The sequence below is a fragment of the Ruditapes philippinarum genome, unplaced genomic scaffold (assembly GCF_026571515.1).
Source record: "Ruditapes philippinarum isolate M1 unplaced genomic scaffold, ASM2657151v2 ctg2337_1_1_1_1, whole genome shotgun sequence".
NCBI lineage: Eukaryota > Metazoa > Mollusca > Bivalvia > Venerida > Veneridae > Ruditapes > Ruditapes philippinarum.
This window is the reverse complement of record NW_026862748.1, coordinates 22,206-41,887: the sequence shown is the minus strand read 5'-3', so window position 1 is coordinate 41,887 and position 19,682 is coordinate 22,206. Positions and strand designations below refer to the sequence as shown.

Here is a 19,682-nt window from a genome sequence, read left to right as displayed (position 1 = left end):
GTTCAAAGCCCTTAAAACTTTTCAATGTTAACACAAACCATTTTTATACAATTATTCAGTCTTAACCTTATGTAAATTGCATATTGCATATTTGCATGAGGCCAAAATAATGGCTACATAAATTTTCACAAAAGTATGAGTGCTGAAACTGAAAATTCAAAATGTTTCCAACATTCAGGAAAGATAAGTTTGTCCAAAATCATTGAACCAAGACCACATTCAAACTTGAACTGCTTATTCCTAATATGTATCTTTATGTCAAATTTAAGTTAAATGTGTACAACCATTGGGGAGATAATGAACAAAAACTTAAAATTTCTGATTTTTTTCAAAGTTCAAGAGGGATAACTCTGTCAGCTATCATCAAACAATGACCAAATTCGAAATTGATCAATGCATTCTTATGACATATCCATATCTTTGAGTTGAGTATGTACAACTGTTGGGGAGATAATGAATGGGAACTGAAAATTTCCTTTTTCTCAAAGTTAAAGGGGCATAACTCTGCCAACAAGAACCGGTTGAACCGGAGTATTAAAAAAATGAACAAAGGGCAAAAAACTCCAAAATTAGGCAAAGCTGAGTTATGTTTTTTTGCACTGCACTTCTATTCAATGAGATCTATCTATCTATAAAGTTTCCTGATGATATCAGAGATATCAAAGTGTAAAAATGAACAAAGGGCAATAACTCCAAAATTAGACCAGGCTTTGTTTAGGTTCTTTAAGCATTGCAGTTCTATCCAATTATATCTAGCTACCTACAAAGTTTCATGTTGATATCTCTAATAGTTTTAAAGTTATGTCACGGACAAAAGTCAAAAAGTAAAAATAAACAAAGGGCAATTACTTCAAAATTAGGCAAGGCAGAGTAATGATTCTTAAGCACTGCACTTCCACCCAATGAGACCTATCTATCTACAAAGTTTCATGTTGATATCTCTTATAATTTTAGAGTAATGTCCCGGACAAAGTTCAAAGTGTCAACATGAACAAAGGGCAATAACTCCAAAAGTAGGCAAGACAGTGTTACAGTTCTTGTGCACTGCAAACTTACTCAATGAGATCTATCTACCTACAAAGTTTCATGTTGAAATCTCTTATACATTTACAGTTATGTCCCAGACAAAGTTCAAAGTGTAAAAATAAACAAAGGGGGATAATTCAAAAATCAGGCAAGGCAGAGTTAAGGTTCTTGTTCACTGCACACATACTCAATGAGATCTATCTACATTGATACCTATTATAGTTTTAGAGTTATGTCCTGGACTAAGTTCAAAGTGTAAAATAAACAAAGGGGGATAATTAAAAAATAAGGCAAGGCAGAGTTATGGTTCTTGTGCACTGCACACCTACTCAATGAGATCTATCTACCTACAAAGTTTCATGTTGATACATCTTATACTTTAAGAGTTATGTCCCGGACAAATTTCAAAGTGTAAAATAAACAAAGGGGGATAATTCAAAAATTAGGCATGGCAGAGTTACGGTTCTTGTGCACTGCACACCTACTCAATGAGCTGTATCTACTTACAAAGTTTCATGTTGATACCTCTTATACTTTTAGAGTTATGTCCCGGACAAACTTCAAAGTGTAAAAAAAACAAAGGGGGATAATTCAAAAATTAGGAAAGGCAGAGTTACGGTTCTTGTGCACTGCACACCTACTCAATGAGATCTATCTACCTACAAAGTTTCATGTTGATACCTCTTGTTGTTTCAAAGTTATGTCCCGGACAAGAAAAGGGGACGGACGGACGAAAGACGGACAGACGGACAAGGCGGCGACTATATGCTCCCCCGAAATTTTTCGGGGAGCATAAAAATCATCAAACCATGACAAAATTCAAACTTGACCTGCGCATTTCTTTGACGTATCCATATGTCAAATTTGAGTTGAATGTGTAATACCCTAGAGGAGATAATGAACGGAAACTGAAAATTTCATATTATTTTCAAAGTGAAAGGGACATAACTCTTGCCAAAAAATCATCGAACCATGACCAAATTCCAACTTGACCTGCACATTCTTTTGACATATCCATATGTCAAATTTGAGTTGAATATGTAACACTGTTGGGGAGATAATGAACAGAAACTGTACATTTCATATTATTTTCAAAGAGAAAAGGGCATTACTCTGCCAAAAATCATTGAACCATGACCAAGGTCGAACTTGGCCTGCACATTCCATTGACATATCCATATGTCAAATTTGAGTTGAATGTGTAATACTGTTGATAATAAACAACAAGAACTGTCGGAGGACAGTAACGCTCGACTATTCAAAAATTTGTCACAAGGGTGTTTCATTGAGTATAATAATGCTTACCTATATGAATACATAAAATTGTCCGAAAAGGTACAAACCCTTCAAGTTTCATTACATTCCCTTCAGTAGTTATGGAGATACAAGCTTACACACAAAAACTTAACCAAGAATTTATGAATCGAAAAGGGGACATAATTATGCGAAAAAGTAAATCAGAGTTATGGGACTTGTGCCAATCATCTTAGATAATCACAGACAACAAGAGTGTGAAGTTTCAATCCATTCCCTTCAGTAGTTATGGAGATACCAGCTTACACGCAAAAACTTAACCAAGAATTTCTAAGTCGAAAAAGGGGCATAATTATTTAAAAAAGCAAATCAGAGTTATGGGACTTGTGCCAATCATCTAAGATAATCACAGAGAACAAGTGTGCAAAGTTTCAATCCATTCCCTTCAGTAGTTATGGAGATACCAGCTTACATGCAAAAACTTAACCAAGAATTTTTAAGTCGAAAAAGGGGCATAATTATTTAAAAAAGCAAATCAGAGTTATGGGACTTGTGCCAATCATCTAAGATAATCACAGAGAACAAGTGTGTGAAGTTTCAATCCATTCCCTTCAGTAGTTATGGAGATACCAGCTTACATGCAAAAACTTAACCAAGAATTTTTAAGTCGAAAAAGGGGCATAATTATGTAAAAAAGCAAATCAGAGTTATGGGACTTGTGCCAATCATCTTAGATAATCACAGAGAACAAGTGTGTGAAGTTTCAATCCATTCCCTTCAGTAGTTATGGAGATACAAGCTTACACGCAAAAACTTAACCAAGAATTTCTAAGTCGAAAAAGGGGCATAATTATGTAAAAAAGCAAATCAGAGTTATGGGACTTGTGCCAATCATCTTAGATAATCACAGAGAACAAGTGTGTGAAGTTTCAATCCATTCCCTTCAGTAGTTATGGAGATACCAGCTTACATACAAAAACTTAACCAAGAATTTCTAAGTCGAAAAAGGGGCATAATTATGAAAAAAAGCAAATCAGAGTTATGGGACTTGTGCCAATCATCTTAGATAATCACAGAGAACAAGTGTGTGAAGTTTCAATCCATTCCCTTCAGTAGTTATGGAGATACCAGCTTACATACAAAAACTTAACCAAGAATTTCTAAGTCGAAAAAGGGGCATAATTATGAAAAAAAGCAAATCAGAGTTATGGGACTTGTGCCAATCATCTTAGATAATCACAGAGAACAAGTGTGTGAAGTTTCAATCCATTCCCTTCAGTAGTTATGGAGATACCAGCTTACATACAAAAACTTAACCACAGGGAAGCCGACGCCGACGCCGACAAATGGGTGACTGCATTAGCTCGATTATTCTGCGAATAGTCGAGCTAAAAACTGAAAATTTTTATATTATTTTCAAAGTGAAAGGGGCATAACTCTGCCAAAAATCATTGAACCATGACCAAATTCAAACTTGACCTGTTTTTTCTCATGACATATCCATATGTCAAGTTTGAGCTGAATCTGTTGTACCGTTGGGAAGATAATGAACGGAAACTGAAAATTTCCCATTATTTTCAAATTAAAAGGGGCATAACTCTGCCAAAAATCATCGAACCATGACCAAATTCTAACTTGACCTGTATTTTCTCATGACATATCTATATGTCAAATTTGAGTTGAATGTGTGCAACCGTTACTAAGATAATGAACGGAAACTGATGATGACGGAATGACAGAATGACGGAACAGGGTAAGGCTGCATAATATGCATCGGCCATTATATGGCGGGGGTATTATAATAAAAAGAGACATTATCATCTGATGTACTAGCTAGCAGTCAAAACCAGTAGAAAAGTGAATAATTTCCAAGTGTTAATTGTTTAAATAAACAATTACATTGCTAGGTAAAAATTACCTTCTGACAGATCTATATTGTTGAAATGAATTTAAAGCAATTTTTATCAAAATTAAAACTTTTGCAGCACAAACAATTTTAATTGATGTGCTTTCAAACATTGTTCTTTATTAATTACATGCAAATAATACCAATCATATGCATATAAAACATGAATAATTAATTATATACAATTTGTTGAGTCACAGTGCACAACAGACATTAAAAAAAACAAGATATGTTTGTAAAACATGTATGCCCCCTATCAGCAGCCAATTAGTCATGTGATAAGGTTATTATGCATGACTTCTGACCCAGTGATCAAACAATAAATAAGGGTTATCAAGTATCTACTGGTCATGACCTTGACCTTTGACCCCTTGACCCAAAACTCAATAGGGGTCATCTGCTGGTCATGACCAATCATACAAAGTTTGAAGTTCCTAGGCCTAAGCATTTTTAGTTAATTGATCAGAAACAGTTTTTACCTACAAGGTCAATGTGACCTTGACTTTTGACCCCAAAATCAATAGGTCATCTGCTGGTCATGACCAATCACCATACCAAGTTTGAAGTTCCTAGGCCTAAGGGTTCTTTAGTTATTAAATGGAAAGCATTTTTACCTACAAGGTCAATGTGACCTTGCCCTTTGACCCCTTAACCCCAAAATCAATATGGGTCATCTGCTGGTCATGACCAATCACCATACCAAGTTTGAAGTTCCTAGGCCTAAGGGTTCTTTAATTATTGATCGGAAACCGTTTTTACCTAAGAGGTCAATGTGACCTTGACCTTTAACCCCTTGACCCCAAAATCAATAGGAGTCATCTACTGATCATGACCAATCACCATATCAAGTTTGAAGTTCCTAGGCCTAAGGGTTCTTTAGTTATTAAATGGAAAGCATTTTTACCTACAAGGTCAATGTGACCTTGACCTTTGACCCCTTAACCCCAAAATCAATAGGGGTCATCTGATTGGTCATAACCAATCACCATACCAAGTTTCAAGTTCCTAGGCCTAAGGGTTCTTTTGTTATTGATCGGAAACCATTTTTACCCAAGAGGTCAATGTGACCTTGACCTTTGACCCCTTGACCCCAAAATCAATAGGGGTCATCTACTGATCATGACCAATCACCATACGAACTTTGAAGTTCCTAGGCCTTAAGGTTCTTAAGTTATTGATAGGAAACTGTTTTTGCTTACAAGGTCAATGTGACCTTGACCTTTGACCCCTTGACCCCAAAATCAATTAGGGTCATATACTGATCATGACAAATCACCATACCAAGTTTGAAGTTCCTATGCCTTAAGGTTCTTTAGTTATTGATCGGACACCGTTTTAGCTTACAAGGTCAATGCGACCTTGACCTTTGACCCCTTGACCCAAAATCAATAGGGGTCATCTACTGGTCATGACCAATCACAATACCAAGTTTGAAGTTTCTAGGCCTAAGGGTTCTTTAGTTATCACTCGGAAACCGTTTTTACCCAAGAGGTCAATGTGACCTTGACCTTTGACCCCAAAATCAATAGGGGTCATCTACTGATCATGACCAATCACCATACCAAGTTTGAAGTTCCTAGGCCTTAAGGTACTTTAGTTATTGATCGGAAACCGTTTTTGCTCACAAGGTCAATGTGACCTTGACCTTTGACCCCTTCACCCCAAAATCAATAGGGGTCATCTACTGATCATGACCAATCACCATACCAAGTTTGAAGTTCCTAGGCTTTAAGGTTCTTTAGTTATTGATCAGAAACCGTTTTTGCTTACAAGGTCAATGTGACCTTGACCTTTGACCCCTTGACCCCAAAATCAATAGGGGTCATCTACTGGTCATGACCAATCACCATACCAAGTTTGAAGTTCCTAGGCCTAAGGGTTCTTTAGTTATAACTCGGAAACCATTTGGTCTACGGACCGACGGACCGACAGACCGACGGACCGACAAGTGCAAAGCAATATACCCCCTTTTCTTCGAAATGGGGGCATAATAACATGGAATTAAACCATAGTTGTGTGCCACATTGAAGCCATTCTGAGAGACAGCATCAGTAAAGGATATGATTTATCATATTACAATATAGACACTTATTTGGACTAAAAACACTTAAATAAATAATATTTTGTTTTATTTTTTTCTCAACTTGGTAGATACAGTTTTTGTTATTTTTTATATTATGATTGTTAAGATGACTTTCAAATCTAGAAATAAGGTGAAATGAATAAATCAATTCTATTATGTAATAGTTTATTATTATTATACCTTATCACACTGCACTTAATTGCTTTCCTTAGGAAAAAAAAGGTAAGTTTATTACAGACTAGAGGCAAGCTTGTGATGCCATTCAAATCTAAAGCATGAATTTCTGAAAACTCACTGCAAGCTGTCCGCAAGGTTCCAATAACTAGCCAGTTGCCAGCATGCAACATATATGCTTGTAGCATTAGCTAATGTAACAAGCTTGCAATGTTAGGTTGCAATTTTGGTTTAGGTTCAACCCTCCTACCTTTCAAAAACAATGTAAACTGCAGTATGGATGAAATTGAATTTAAAGTACACTTAACAAATCTTATAAGTGTGCATGTATAAATGGTTTCATAGGTGTATCAATATTTGCCCGATCATGCTGAAATTTTCAACAAATACAGAAAAGAGAGATGTTGTCATTTTTATTAAGTATTTTTCATTCAAGATACAAATTTAAGATTTAATTTCTAAAAAATGTGAATGCGTGTCGAAAGTCGATGTTGCAAAATGATGTCCTTATACTGTGTGTGCCCACCCTGACTGTGTATTACAGCCCGGCAGCGTCGTCACATCGATGTTACATACCGTTGTAGATAATTTTGGGGTTGGTGAGGAAGGTTACCAAAGAAGTTGCTCTGTACTTAATGATTAGCCTTCTTAGGTAGTTTGGTGTACACCCATGCCAGGCGCAACCTACAAATGATACATACAAGTAATTACTAAATAAAAATATGCATTTTATGTTCGTCTTTGATAGAAACTGAATTTAAATGATTTTCGGCTTTTACAATGCAAAGGAATTAAAATAATTATTTAAACAAATAAATTATGTTACCAACCTCTGTTTGGTGTACACCAGCGTTGACCAATCTTAGGGCTATGCCACGCTGTTGTATAGATAATCTACCCATGTGGTGTTTTTCTGATATGTCGATCTCTGTCGTATCCGAGAATATCATGTGCAATTTTATTTTTACCCATTCTCAGATTTGTTTTGTGCATTGTGTAGATTTCGTTCGTTCATGGTTGAACGCACCTCATAATTAAAATTGACATGCTTGAGCATATGGAATGTGTGGAAATGCAGCCAATAGTCAGAACACAAAATTTTGTAAAAATACATTGACAAACGAAAAAGTTATAAGGACATAAAAGGTGCACACTTATAAGATTTGCTAAGTGTATAATATTATATCAAACAATAAAACATATTCCAAATGAAAAATACTGCTGTTTACATTGTTTTAGAAATGTTGGACGGTTGAAGAGAGGGCAAATGGGGGGGGGGGGTAGTGAAGAACACCTGTGATCCCAGCACATCTCTACTTTCCAACTTTAATGGTGGAATAAGACGTAAGGTGACCTTCCCTTAACCCATTTGTGCCGGAATTTTATTTTTATATAAGAAATGTATAAAACATATAGTAACCATATAGTTATAACATATATCTGTTTATTTTTCAAATATAAGTACTGTATTTTTTATTTTAGTGTTTTAATATTTTGTCTACAAAAGTAGACAACAGGCGCAAATGGGTATATGTAAAACACATATAGAATATATGTCCAGATAACCTATTGTTGGTTTATTTGATAACTTTTACTTGAAAAAATCCTTAAAGTTTATACAGGCAATGTTTTCTATTACTTTTCCTACAAAAGTAGACATTAGGCACAGAAGTGTTCACTCTGAAATTCATTCTGAATATAAATTATTATTGTTCATGTCTTTTGGCTTTGATCGTATGAATACCTAAACACTGTGAAACATTTTAAAGCATTTCCTGTGCACTCCAACATTACATTTGGAACATTGTGTCCTGCATTTTTTTCCACACAATGAACAGCGCACTTCTTTTGCTGGCTCTGCGTAATGATTTTTACCATCAAGTCGGATATGGTCTGGAATTCTTCTTGACAATGGCCTCATCCTACCTCTTGGTCTGCCAGGGCTGACAGCAGGTGTATGCCCCTGAGCAAGCAACACAGTAACCAGAGCTCGTCTGACACCTAACAGATCTAATGGTTGCCTCAATCCTGCATCAGTAGCACGGTAAATGTGCCAGGTTTGCTGCACCGCAAGGTCAATGCAATACATAAACACTGGCCACCACCACTTCTTGGATCTGATAGAGATACGATACTTCTCAACATTTTGATCCATCCTGTCCACACCTCCCATTGTCTGGTTGTAATGCTTTATAAGGTATGGCTGCGGAAGGCACACCCTAGCTTTTGCCTGCTTTGACCACCGTGTTGCTTGTTGCAATGGTTCAACTCCATGGCAATTTGACACCACATTCACTATATTGTTGTCATTCCACCTCACCACTATCAGACCTTTGTGTGCGTCATACCTTTTATCATAGTTTCCTCGTTGCGTTTTTCCCATGTCTTTTACATTTTGACAGGACAATCTTCTATTCGGTTGGCACGGATGGTTCCTGTGCAAGATATTCCCATATCTGTAAGCCGGTCCACGAGCTTCAGGGAAGTAAATAGATTATCAAAAGTCAGATGGTATGCATCATCTTTCTGCAGCTCTGAAAGCAGGTCCATAACTACTGCTCCGCCCATTCCAAGGAAGCCAGGATCATGGGTTTGGTGGCCTTTTGCCCCTTGATAGGGCTCAAATTGTAAAACATATCCAAGTGCTGTCGTTAAAGCCCACATCTTATAACCGAACCTTATTGGTTTCCCACGAATAAACTGTTTCGCTCCGTGTCGCCCATAGTACGGGATCATGCTTTCGTCGATTGAAAGGTTTTTCTCTTTCAAGAAGTATAACAAGAAGCGCTCATTCAGCAGACATAGCAGTGGTCTTACTTTGCTAAACTTGTCCTCTCTGTCAAGATTGTTGTTATCGCAACGATGTACATATCGCACCAATATGTCGAATCTGTCTCGCGGCATTGTACGAGCTATTGCCTCATTCCTTACGTCATCATCCCGGCTCCAGAACTGTCTCCGTCTTGGCACAGTGTTATAGCCTGATATAAGCAGAATTGCTAGGAAGATCCTAATTTCTTGGGGTGAAGTTGAAAACGAACGGTTGCCTTTTGAACCAGCATATCTTATACTCTGTTCAACAATCATGTTGATCACGTCATCATCAAAAAATAAGTTGAAGATGCCATCTGGTGTTTGCGGCCATCGACTTTTGTCTATATTTGAGCCATGCCAAGTGAATCTGTCTTTATCTTGCTCAGGTAGATCTTTATTTTCCCACTTACTCTTTACTGGTGCAGGTCGTTTGGGACGCGGAGCTGGATCCCGTAGTGCAATTCTTACTTGATGTCTTTTTGCAATATTTGCAGGCACTTCGTATTCATCTGTATCAGAAGAATCTGAAGAATGGTCAGTTTCCTGAAAAATAAAATATGATAAATATAAAAAATCTTATTCTCAACTGGATTACTTGCTTCGTATTTATTTATTTATCTATTTATTATTTATTTATTTTATTTATTTATTTTATTTATTTATTACTAACTAGATCGGAGTCTGATGCTGAATCAACAACATGACGTCCATCTAGGCGAATAACTGTCGCTGTTGCTTGTTGGTCTAACTGACGTCCACTGAGGTTGTTGTAACCTACTTCTTCATCTTCACTTGCACTATCTTCATCTGTCAGTTCATCTACAGGAGGTGGTTGAACATGTATATCTGCCCTTTCAAAGTTACCTTCATCCTCAAGCATTGATATGATTTCATTTACTGTGTATCTTCTGTAAACAACAAAATATTTTCATAATGATAAAACGTACCCATTTGATCCTATTGTCTACTTTTGTAGACAAAATCTAAATTGACTGTCATAACACATTTTATACATATTTCTGAATTATAAAACAGGAATTGAGCAGAAATATAATTATACAATATAAAACAATCATACTTTATGATATAAAATAAAAACAATAAAAAGTTTTACATACCTGTTTCTGCTAGCCATTTTCAATAATATTTTCAAGGCAATTTTTATCACATTCTTGTTGAAAACACACTGCAAATAACGTAGTGGTCTGCATTTTGTCTAGCAAAATAGTCCAATTAACGCTTATCATGACAACAAGTATAGAATAACAATGATAAACAAATGTGCGCTCATAATTAGGTCCTAGTGTACTGATAACTGCTAGTGTCTACAAAAGTAGACAACAGGCGCAAATGGGTTAATATTTCAGACACAAACAGACAATTCAAACCCATACAGATGACTGGTAACTCACTTATTCAACCAGCAACATTAACCACTTGGACACAGAAGCTGATCACATTTGGTAGTTTATTTATTAATTTTTAACAACATGACACATTTTGTTTTCTTTCTGGCTGGTTATTGTTATCATAATTATAATTCACCACATATCACTAAATTAATGTGGAGTCTGTTACTTCCGTGAACACCTTTTTGCATTATTATACAAAGTTTATTTAATCTTTTTATAAGAAGAGTAACTGACCATTTTTCAATTAAACCAAATGAACATTTTGGACCAATTATAACTCAGAGCAGATATTTTTGCAAACAGCTTTTCAAATATTGAAACACAAAACCTGATCTTGAAAAGTTTAAACTTATATTCAGTAATTTAAAGTTAAGAGAAATCTTACTGATTCAGTGAAAATCAGTTATAAATCATACTTCAAAGATATAGAGAAATACAGTGTGTCTATTTAATATAAATAATCTCAAAACTTCGAAAGCTGTCAGGCAAGTAAGTTAATCTTTTGTATCATGTATTGTTTAAGTTGTTGATAACGTTTAGGAAATCAATATCCTGCTAACAGGGAACGGTGAATAAATAAAGCATATTTTTGTGTAGAAAAGTTGATAACTGGATTTGAGCTATTTGGAAAAAAACTACTGACAAATTCAGAAAGCTACCGATTTGAAGATGGTATTTCTTTATGGACTTCTTATATAACACAATTATGATGGACTTAATAATAACAAAATATAACTATTAACTCATCAATTGTGACATTATTTATACATTATTTCTACACAGGTATAAAGAAGTAGATATATTAAAATAAACCTTAAAAGTTAATTGCATTTCAAGAGGACTTAAATAATTAAATACAAATGTCTTCAAATCTTATTTTAAGTTCAATTAAATAAAACTTGTTGGAAATTCATGTAACTTAAATTTTTCATTTCAGGACAAAATGGCGGATATAGGTGTATCTAGTGGATCAGACTACACTGAAGAAATGTTTTGTGAATATTGTCACGAAAAAGAACAAAAATATGTCACAGCAGAGGGGTTTTGTGTAAACTGTGTGAAATATTTCTGCACAACATGTTTGGGATATCATAATAAATTTCTACCTGATCACATACAACAAAACAAAAGCAGTATGCCAGTCAACTTCTACATGGAGAAATGCAATAAACACCCTCAAGAATTGCTCAAATTCTACTGCATCACTTGTAAAGACATTGTCTGTTTGACATGCAAAACCACATTCCATGCAACATGTAAACATGTACATCATCTACCAAGACTAGCAGCTGAATTTGATGCAGTAAAAGAATGCAGCAAATTAGAGGACAGTCTTGATCTATTGGAAAAAGAAGCTGATGATATGAAAGAATGTATTGATAATCACAGGGAAAGTGTTGAAAAGCAGAATACAAATGTGATTAAAGTGGTAAAAGAACAAAGGCAGGAGGTTGAAAAGATATTTAATGACTATGAGAAAGAGATTGATAACCTTTACAAGGCAAATAAAAACACACTTGATTTGGAAGACACCAAAAATGGTCTTCTCAAAGCAGAGATTCAAGGTTTAAAAACAGAAGTAAGGGCCTTAAAGAATTCTCATCAAAAGTGTAAGGTATATTTAAAAACCAAAATAGTGACAGATAAAAAAGAGGGTATAGCAGAAACTTTGAAACATTTGAAAAACCGACTTGATGAAAATTTAAACAGGTATTCATACATGAAGGCTAAGGAAAAAATCAAGCCTGAAAATTTTGGAAAAGTGACTTTGAAACCGCTGGAGGTAGTAAAACCGTACAAGATTTCATGTTTTATGGTTCTTCTTATTCTTGCCTGTGGAATTATTCTTGATTCTCTAATTATGACAATGAGGTATAAAACAATTGAAAAATTCTCCTTACAGCCCATTGCATTGGAAAAAATTACCGAAAAACATCTGGAATCTTTACCTACAAACATTCAAGTACAAGACTTATCCTTCTTCTCTGAGCATATTGCCTTCTCTATTACATTAAGCTTCTATGAGAATGATATCAAGGACAGTTCAATTAAGGAACATTTTATAAACAGTAATGTACAAGTGCACTATCTAACTGAAAATAAAATTATATACAGTTTCTATAAGCAGGGTATATGGAAAATTATAAAATTAGATGACAAAACAGTTGCTGCAACATTTGATAATGGAGTAGAACTTTGGCGTATTACAGAAACTCAATCTTATATTGGAAGGACAGTAATATATACCTTAAACACTGCAGGCCATTACTGTGATAACATTCATTACCGTGTTGGAAATCTGTTTCTTAAGTGTCATGGTTTTGATTCAAAACAATACATAATAAAACAGTTAAACATAATTGGATATGAAGTTACAAGCTTCAATATTAACTCAAACTATAAAACAGATATGACAGTCAGCCCTGATGGTAAGACTATCTATGTATCTGATTCTTGGAAAAACTCAGTCAAAAGTTATACACCTGAAGGACACCTGAAGGCAGAATATAGAAATGACAGTCTATGGAACCCTAGTAAAATGATGATGGATAGTAAAGGAAATCTATTTATTACTGGCAAAGAACGTAGTACGTTATCCAACACCATTTTCTATGTATCACCTGACCTCACACATGGATATGAACTAATAGAGACAGGTTATGTGTATACAGATAGCATGACATACAATGAAATTGACAATTCACTATATATCAGTTCAAATTACCTTAGATCTATCAAAGTTTTCAAAATCAAAACTTAACATTTCTATTTCATTTATGTACTGTAAAAAACCAATTAAAATGTATATATTTTGTTATTGATGTTTTTTTTCTCTGAAATAACTTAAATTTCCAGACAATGAATCTATCATACTGTTTGTCCAATCAGTCCTAAGATTTATATATATTTTTTAAAAACAGTGATCAAAAGTCAAGCTCTCAACTTTTATCTGGTGAAGAAAATCCTTAATGGCCTCCTCCCCCACCCCACACTGTAATAATTAAACCTGTGTCACAGAACCATCAAACTGTCATAAACTAACAAGGTTATTCTAAGCTTTCTTACATGATAAAACATTCAAGTTTTACCTGTAACTAGATTCCTACCTATATGGCTGAAGAATAAGGCATTTGAAGCCAGCAAAGTTTGATTTGAGGTCATAAACTTTTAAGCACATGAACACTGACTAAAGTACAATCCACATATCTTAGGTCAATTAGATATATTAGCTTATAAAGATTCATCTTTAGGTTGATTCATTGTGTACAAAGCTTTAAAATTATAGGCAAACTTTCAATTCTATTCCTGGAACCAACCAATAACCTAAAGCAATGAATCCAGAAAACAACAGCTTGCCCTTAATTGGTTTTGAACCCTTAATCTGCCTGCAAATCCTAACAAGCAATTATCATAGTATTGCAAGCAATCCATAAGTCCCCTACCGGTAAGAGCCCAAGCAACATTCTGAAGGGCCATTGGCCATTCACTTAGGTTCCTATTTTAAGTAAATTTGTTGTAAAAGTTCTTTAAAAGTGATCACAGGAAACAGTTTTTATGTACAGACAGACGGACTGAAGGACACTCTAAAGTTATTTTTTTAAACATCCCTGTTATCAAAATATAACATTTTTAAAATCCTATCATGACTGAAGAAGTTGGAGTAAAAATTACCAATTTCTCAAAAGAAAGTCTAAGTTCAAAAAGGGGCATAATTCTGGAAATAGTAGTCTTGCTAGAGTATTGAACACTCACAAATGTTGAGTGACAATAAGAAACATTTATATGAACTTTGAAGTAGATACATTCAGAAAAAGAAGTTATTAAAAAAAACAATGTTTTTTTCATGAAAATTTTAAGTTCAAGGGAGGTAATTCTGATAAATTTTGTGCTAGAGTTGTAAACCTTGTCACATATGATGTGGTTGATGACAAGCAACTTATATTTAAAGTTTGAAGAAAATACCTTAAGAAATAAAGAACTTATAGTGAAAAAACTTAAAAACTAGAATCAGAAATCTTGAAATTCAGTCTATTTGTTGCCATAGCAACCAGAATTTTCAACATAGGAAGATAAAAAAGGAAGTGCATAATTTCAATACTGCCATCTACCCGTATGTCAAGTTTCATAAACATATTTTCAGTACTTTTTGTGTTATCACTGGATCCAGGTTATGTGTAAAATTTGCCATATTTTCAGTCTTTTGTTGCCATAGCAACCAGAATTTTCAACATAGGAAGAAAAGAAAAAGACGTGCATAATCTCCATACTGCCATCTATCCATATATCAAGTTTCATAAACATATTTTCAGTACTTTTTGCGTTATCGCAGGATCCAGGTTATGTGTAAAATTTGCCACATTTTCAGTCTATTTGTTGCCATAGCAACCAGAATTTTCAACATAGGAAGAAAAGAAAAAGACGTGCATAATCTCCATACTGCCATCTATCCATATATCAAGTTTCATTAAAATATTTTCAGTACTTTTTGCGTTATCGCGGGATCCAGTTTTGTGGACGGACGGCTGACAGCCGGACAGACGGACGGACGGACAGACGGAGGGAGGGTAAACCTAAAGTCCCCTCCGGTAAACCGGTAGGGGACTAATAACAAGAATTTGTGACAGAGTTACCAACGTTCCACGCCTCGGGGAAGTTTCAAATGAAGCATAAAATTGTGTTATTTCAAAAGATTGAGGTATGGATATCAGGACTTTCAGTTCAAAATTATGATCAATGCTAGATCTGCAAATGCAACAATAAATTTATTAAAGTAATACTAGTAAAATGAAACACGGAATTTAAAAATCTATCATGTTAACCTTTGACCTCTAAGTGTGACCTTGACCTTGGAGGTAGGGGTGCACGTGTTGTGCATGACATATCGTCTTATTAATATTACTATTTGTGCCAAGTATTTTCAAAATCCCTTGAACTATGAAGAAGTTATAGATCGGACACAAAATATACCCTATATCACACTATGTCAATCTTTGACCTCTAAGTGTGACCTTGGAGGTAGGGACCCATGTTTTGCGCCTGACATATCATCTTATTATTGTAATTATTTGCGCAAAGTATTTTTAAAATCCCTTGATCTATGAAAAGGTTATGGACTGAACACTAAATATACCCTATAACAGACTATGTAAATCTTTGACCTCTATGTGTGACCATGACCTTGGAGGTAGGGACACATGTGTTACACATGACAAATCATCTTATCATTTGTGACTATTTGTGCCAAGTATTTTCAAAATCCATTGATCTATGAAGAAGTTATGGACCGGACACAAAATTATGCCATATAACAGACTCTGTTAACCTTTGACCTCTAAGTGTGACCTTGACCTTGGAGGTAGGGGTGCAGGTGTTGGTACCTGACATATTGACTTATTATTGTGACTATTTTGTGCCTAGTTATTTCAAAAACCGAAGAAGTTCTAGATCAGACACAAAATAACCTAAAACAGACTATGTTAACGTTTGACCTCTAAGGGTGACCTTGAACTTGGAGGTAGGAATGAGGTGTTGCGCATGACACATTGTCTTATTATAGTGACTAATTTGTGGCAAGTATTTACAAAAATCCTTTGTATCTATAAAAAAGTTATGGACCGATACAAAATATACCCTGTAACAGACTATGCTAATCTTTGGCCTCAGTGTGACCTTGACCTTGGAGGTAGGTGACCGTATGTTGCACATGACACATCGTCTCATTATTGTGAACAATTGTGGCAAATATTTACAAAATCCCTTCAAAGATAAGAAAGTTATGGACCGGACACGACATACCATCAAATAGACAATGTTGACCTTGAATGAGCAAGTGCAACCTTTGACCCTGGAAGTAGGGGTCTAGTTGTTGCGCATGACACATCGTCTTATAATAACAAACATTTGTGCCAAGTTATTTCAGATTCCTTTGATAAATGACAAAGTCATGGACCGGACACAAAAGTGTGACAGATGGACGTACTCACAAAATGGTACTTATGTGACTTTTCCTTTGATCTTTTTGGCCATTTTTTAGTCACACAAGGCTTAAAAAAAAGACACACAAGTAAAAACGGAATGAATAGGATCAAAGAGAATTTACTGTTACCCATTGTTCTCCAAGTCACACAAGTACCTCTGGGTTCGTACGGACAGATGGATGGACAGACAGACGGAGCCTATTACTATATCCCCCTTTTTTCTTTGAAAAGGCGGGGGACAATTAAGCCTGAAAAGATATTGAAAAATAAGACATATACTGTAAAACACTTATTATTCGCGAGAAATTTATTTTCGCTAATATTTGCGAGTTTTCTAAGACGCGAATTCATATTTCTCGCGAATATTTCACTTTGTCTATACACTTGTCCGAAAATGAACACTATCCGAAAATGCGTACACATGGATATAAATCTGCGGGAAAATAAAGAAACCAGTTCTAGTTAGTCATGTAGCTATTCAAGTGTTGCAGCATATACATATCGTACATATTACTAGTATGAAATAATTTGGTATTATTGATGAATTCGCATACAAATACTTTAGCACCTGCGAGTTGTTTGTAACATTTCTATTCATTGTATCCTATTGTATTGGTTTTATTAACCTGTCAATTACATACTGATTACACGGCCGATGCACACAGTATATTAATCTTCGGTAGATTTTCGGTAAGTTCCGTGAGATGTACGTTGTATGATGGAATTTAATTTAATTTGTATCTATAAACTAAGTTCAATCAGCGTTATACCGCAATAGGGTAAAGCACGAGTTTATATTCTAACTGCCACACCTGTTTTAAGTTCGAGACCGCGTTGGTCCATGTTTTTTTTCTTATTAATACTTTCAACATGATTGATGCTATATATGATTATTTTATATTGTTCGTTTTGTTTTATTATGTTTTACTTAATTTTGTTATTCTATACTCATTTAAATAACATGTTTTAAGAATTCATGTTAAAAAATTAAAGCGGATTAAAATCAATAAATGTCTTTTCAATGCCGTAAAACACACTACAAATCTGTTCCATTAAAATATACTGAAAAAATAAAGAAAGAGTACTAGTGGCAACAGTAAGGATCGAACCACAGACCTCTCAATAATCATGCATTCTCTTAACCGACGGTGCTATTGTGAATTAACGAAAACCATCACATTAGCTGGTGTGACTTTCAATCCATGACTAATATACTCCACATTAATTCTCGTAAACTACACGGACCAAACCGAAGTGGGATCGAATATTTAAATGAGTCCTGTAATGTATTCATAATTGACAGGTCAATAAAATCAGACTATACTACAGTTTAAGCCGGAGAGTAAACATTATCGTTTACTACAGGTTAGGCAAATTACAGTACCGTTTAATTGATTTTCGTCTGCTTGCCTTTGAATGGCTACTCAGTGAAACTTTAACACTTTGCATGCTGGGGAAATTATCGTTACAATGCTAGAGGCACGGAGTATAATCAGGGAGAATACATGATAAACACAGTGAACACATATCGAATAATTATCACACTTTATTGATAAATTTTTAGACAGACGGTTTCACTTATCAAAAAGATTAGCAAGCTATCAGAGATATAAATGCATTCGTCGCACAATGAACGACGCAAAAAAGTGAACGGACAGGACAGAAAATATCCGAATGACAACGGGTTTCTGGTTTCACATTTTTCGGGAAGACGCGAATTCATGTTGACGCGAAATAATTATTTTGGACATTTTGCCTCAAATTCGCGAAATAAGATTCTCGCGAAAAATAAGTGTTTTACAGTATCACACTGCTTGTAAATGAGAGAAACATTGTATATTCAGTTCTATATACTCAAAGATATAGCAAAGAAGAATAAATAAAGAACAAAGATTATCATAATTAGCATGGATAACATCATTATAAACAAGGGCTTGTCACAGACAATGCAGCATACCTCTACCAAAGTAATGTTCCTTGATTCTCTACCTCAACCCACATAAAAAGGGCAATAGACATTTAGGAATATTCTCAGACCTTATTAGAATTGAAACATAACTTATACAAGAAAGGAATCATGCATGTGCAATTTTAAGGAAACTGACATAATCTTTACAGTACATAAATGCAACAAATAACATTTTGCATAATCAGAGTAATTACTTATGTATCCAATTTCATCTTGTTTACTATTTCTATAACCACATGAATTTTTTTAAATGATGTGCATATTCTCTGAAGAGTCCTCTATTTCATGCCAAGTATCATCAATGTACTTTTTGCTTTGCAGCAAGATCTATATTTTTTCAACAACTGGAATGACAGACAGGCAGATGGATATAAAAATTAAAACAACATGCATGATCTCCATATGGCACTCTAAGATACATACCAAGAACTTTCAAGTCTGAGCTTTTATACTTCTTTTATTAAGTACTTGCCATTTTTTTCACTCTAAAGCATATATTGTTTTTGGTCAAGGGGTTTTTACTCAAGAGTGAGGGGTTAAATGCGAATTCTGAATAATGTAAGGGGTAAAATTAATGAAAAGCATTTTGTTTTGTTTCTTTATTATAACTCATATTTAAAAACTAGAAATGTGTTCATAGGACACAGATGCCACAACATAATCCACTGTTTTGTCAGAGCAGGACTGTGAGTATTACGACAGAGGATTATAAAAGAAATTTAACATGACTCCCCCTTCCTAACCTGCTACCTATTAATGTTTGGGGCATAAAAATGACATCCAATTTATTCAATGCAGACATTTTGATTTTTCCCATTATTAAGATGCAAAAATTTCAAATCTTAAATTTATATCCTAAAGTAATTGTTTAAAAGAAAAAAAAACAAGCAAAACCCCAGATGCACAACTTAACACATGCTGACCAACATTTCATTAAAGTTTCATGACTCTAGGTCAAATATTTTTCAGGCTATGCATGACACAAGTTGAAAATTGCAATTTTTTACCAAGTCAAGGCCAATAACTCAACAATACTACATAAATGCATAAGCAAACCCCCAGGTGC

At 34.7% G+C, this 19,682-nt stretch overlaps 2 protein-coding genes across 2 annotated transcripts in view; both read right to left on the bottom strand.

Moving 5' to 3' along the window:
* Positions 1–19,682, bottom strand: part of LOC132720088 (E3 ubiquitin-protein ligase HERC2-like) — a gene marked incomplete at both ends in the record, with an annotated part of 100,844 nt that overhangs the window by 62,235 nt on the left and 18,927 nt on the right.
* LOC132720089 (piggyBac transposable element-derived protein 3-like) lies at positions 7,805–10,616 on the bottom strand. The gene is made up of 3 exons (XM_060704079.1): positions 10,376–10,616; positions 9,928–10,165; positions 7,805–9,800 (listed from the first exon to the last, which is right to left on the bottom strand). The coding sequence occupies exons 1-3, from the start codon at positions 10,390–10,392 to the stop codon at positions 8,832–8,834; spliced, it is 1,224 nt and encodes a 407-aa protein (XP_060560062.1). The 5' UTR covers positions 10,393–10,616; the 3' UTR covers positions 7,805–8,831.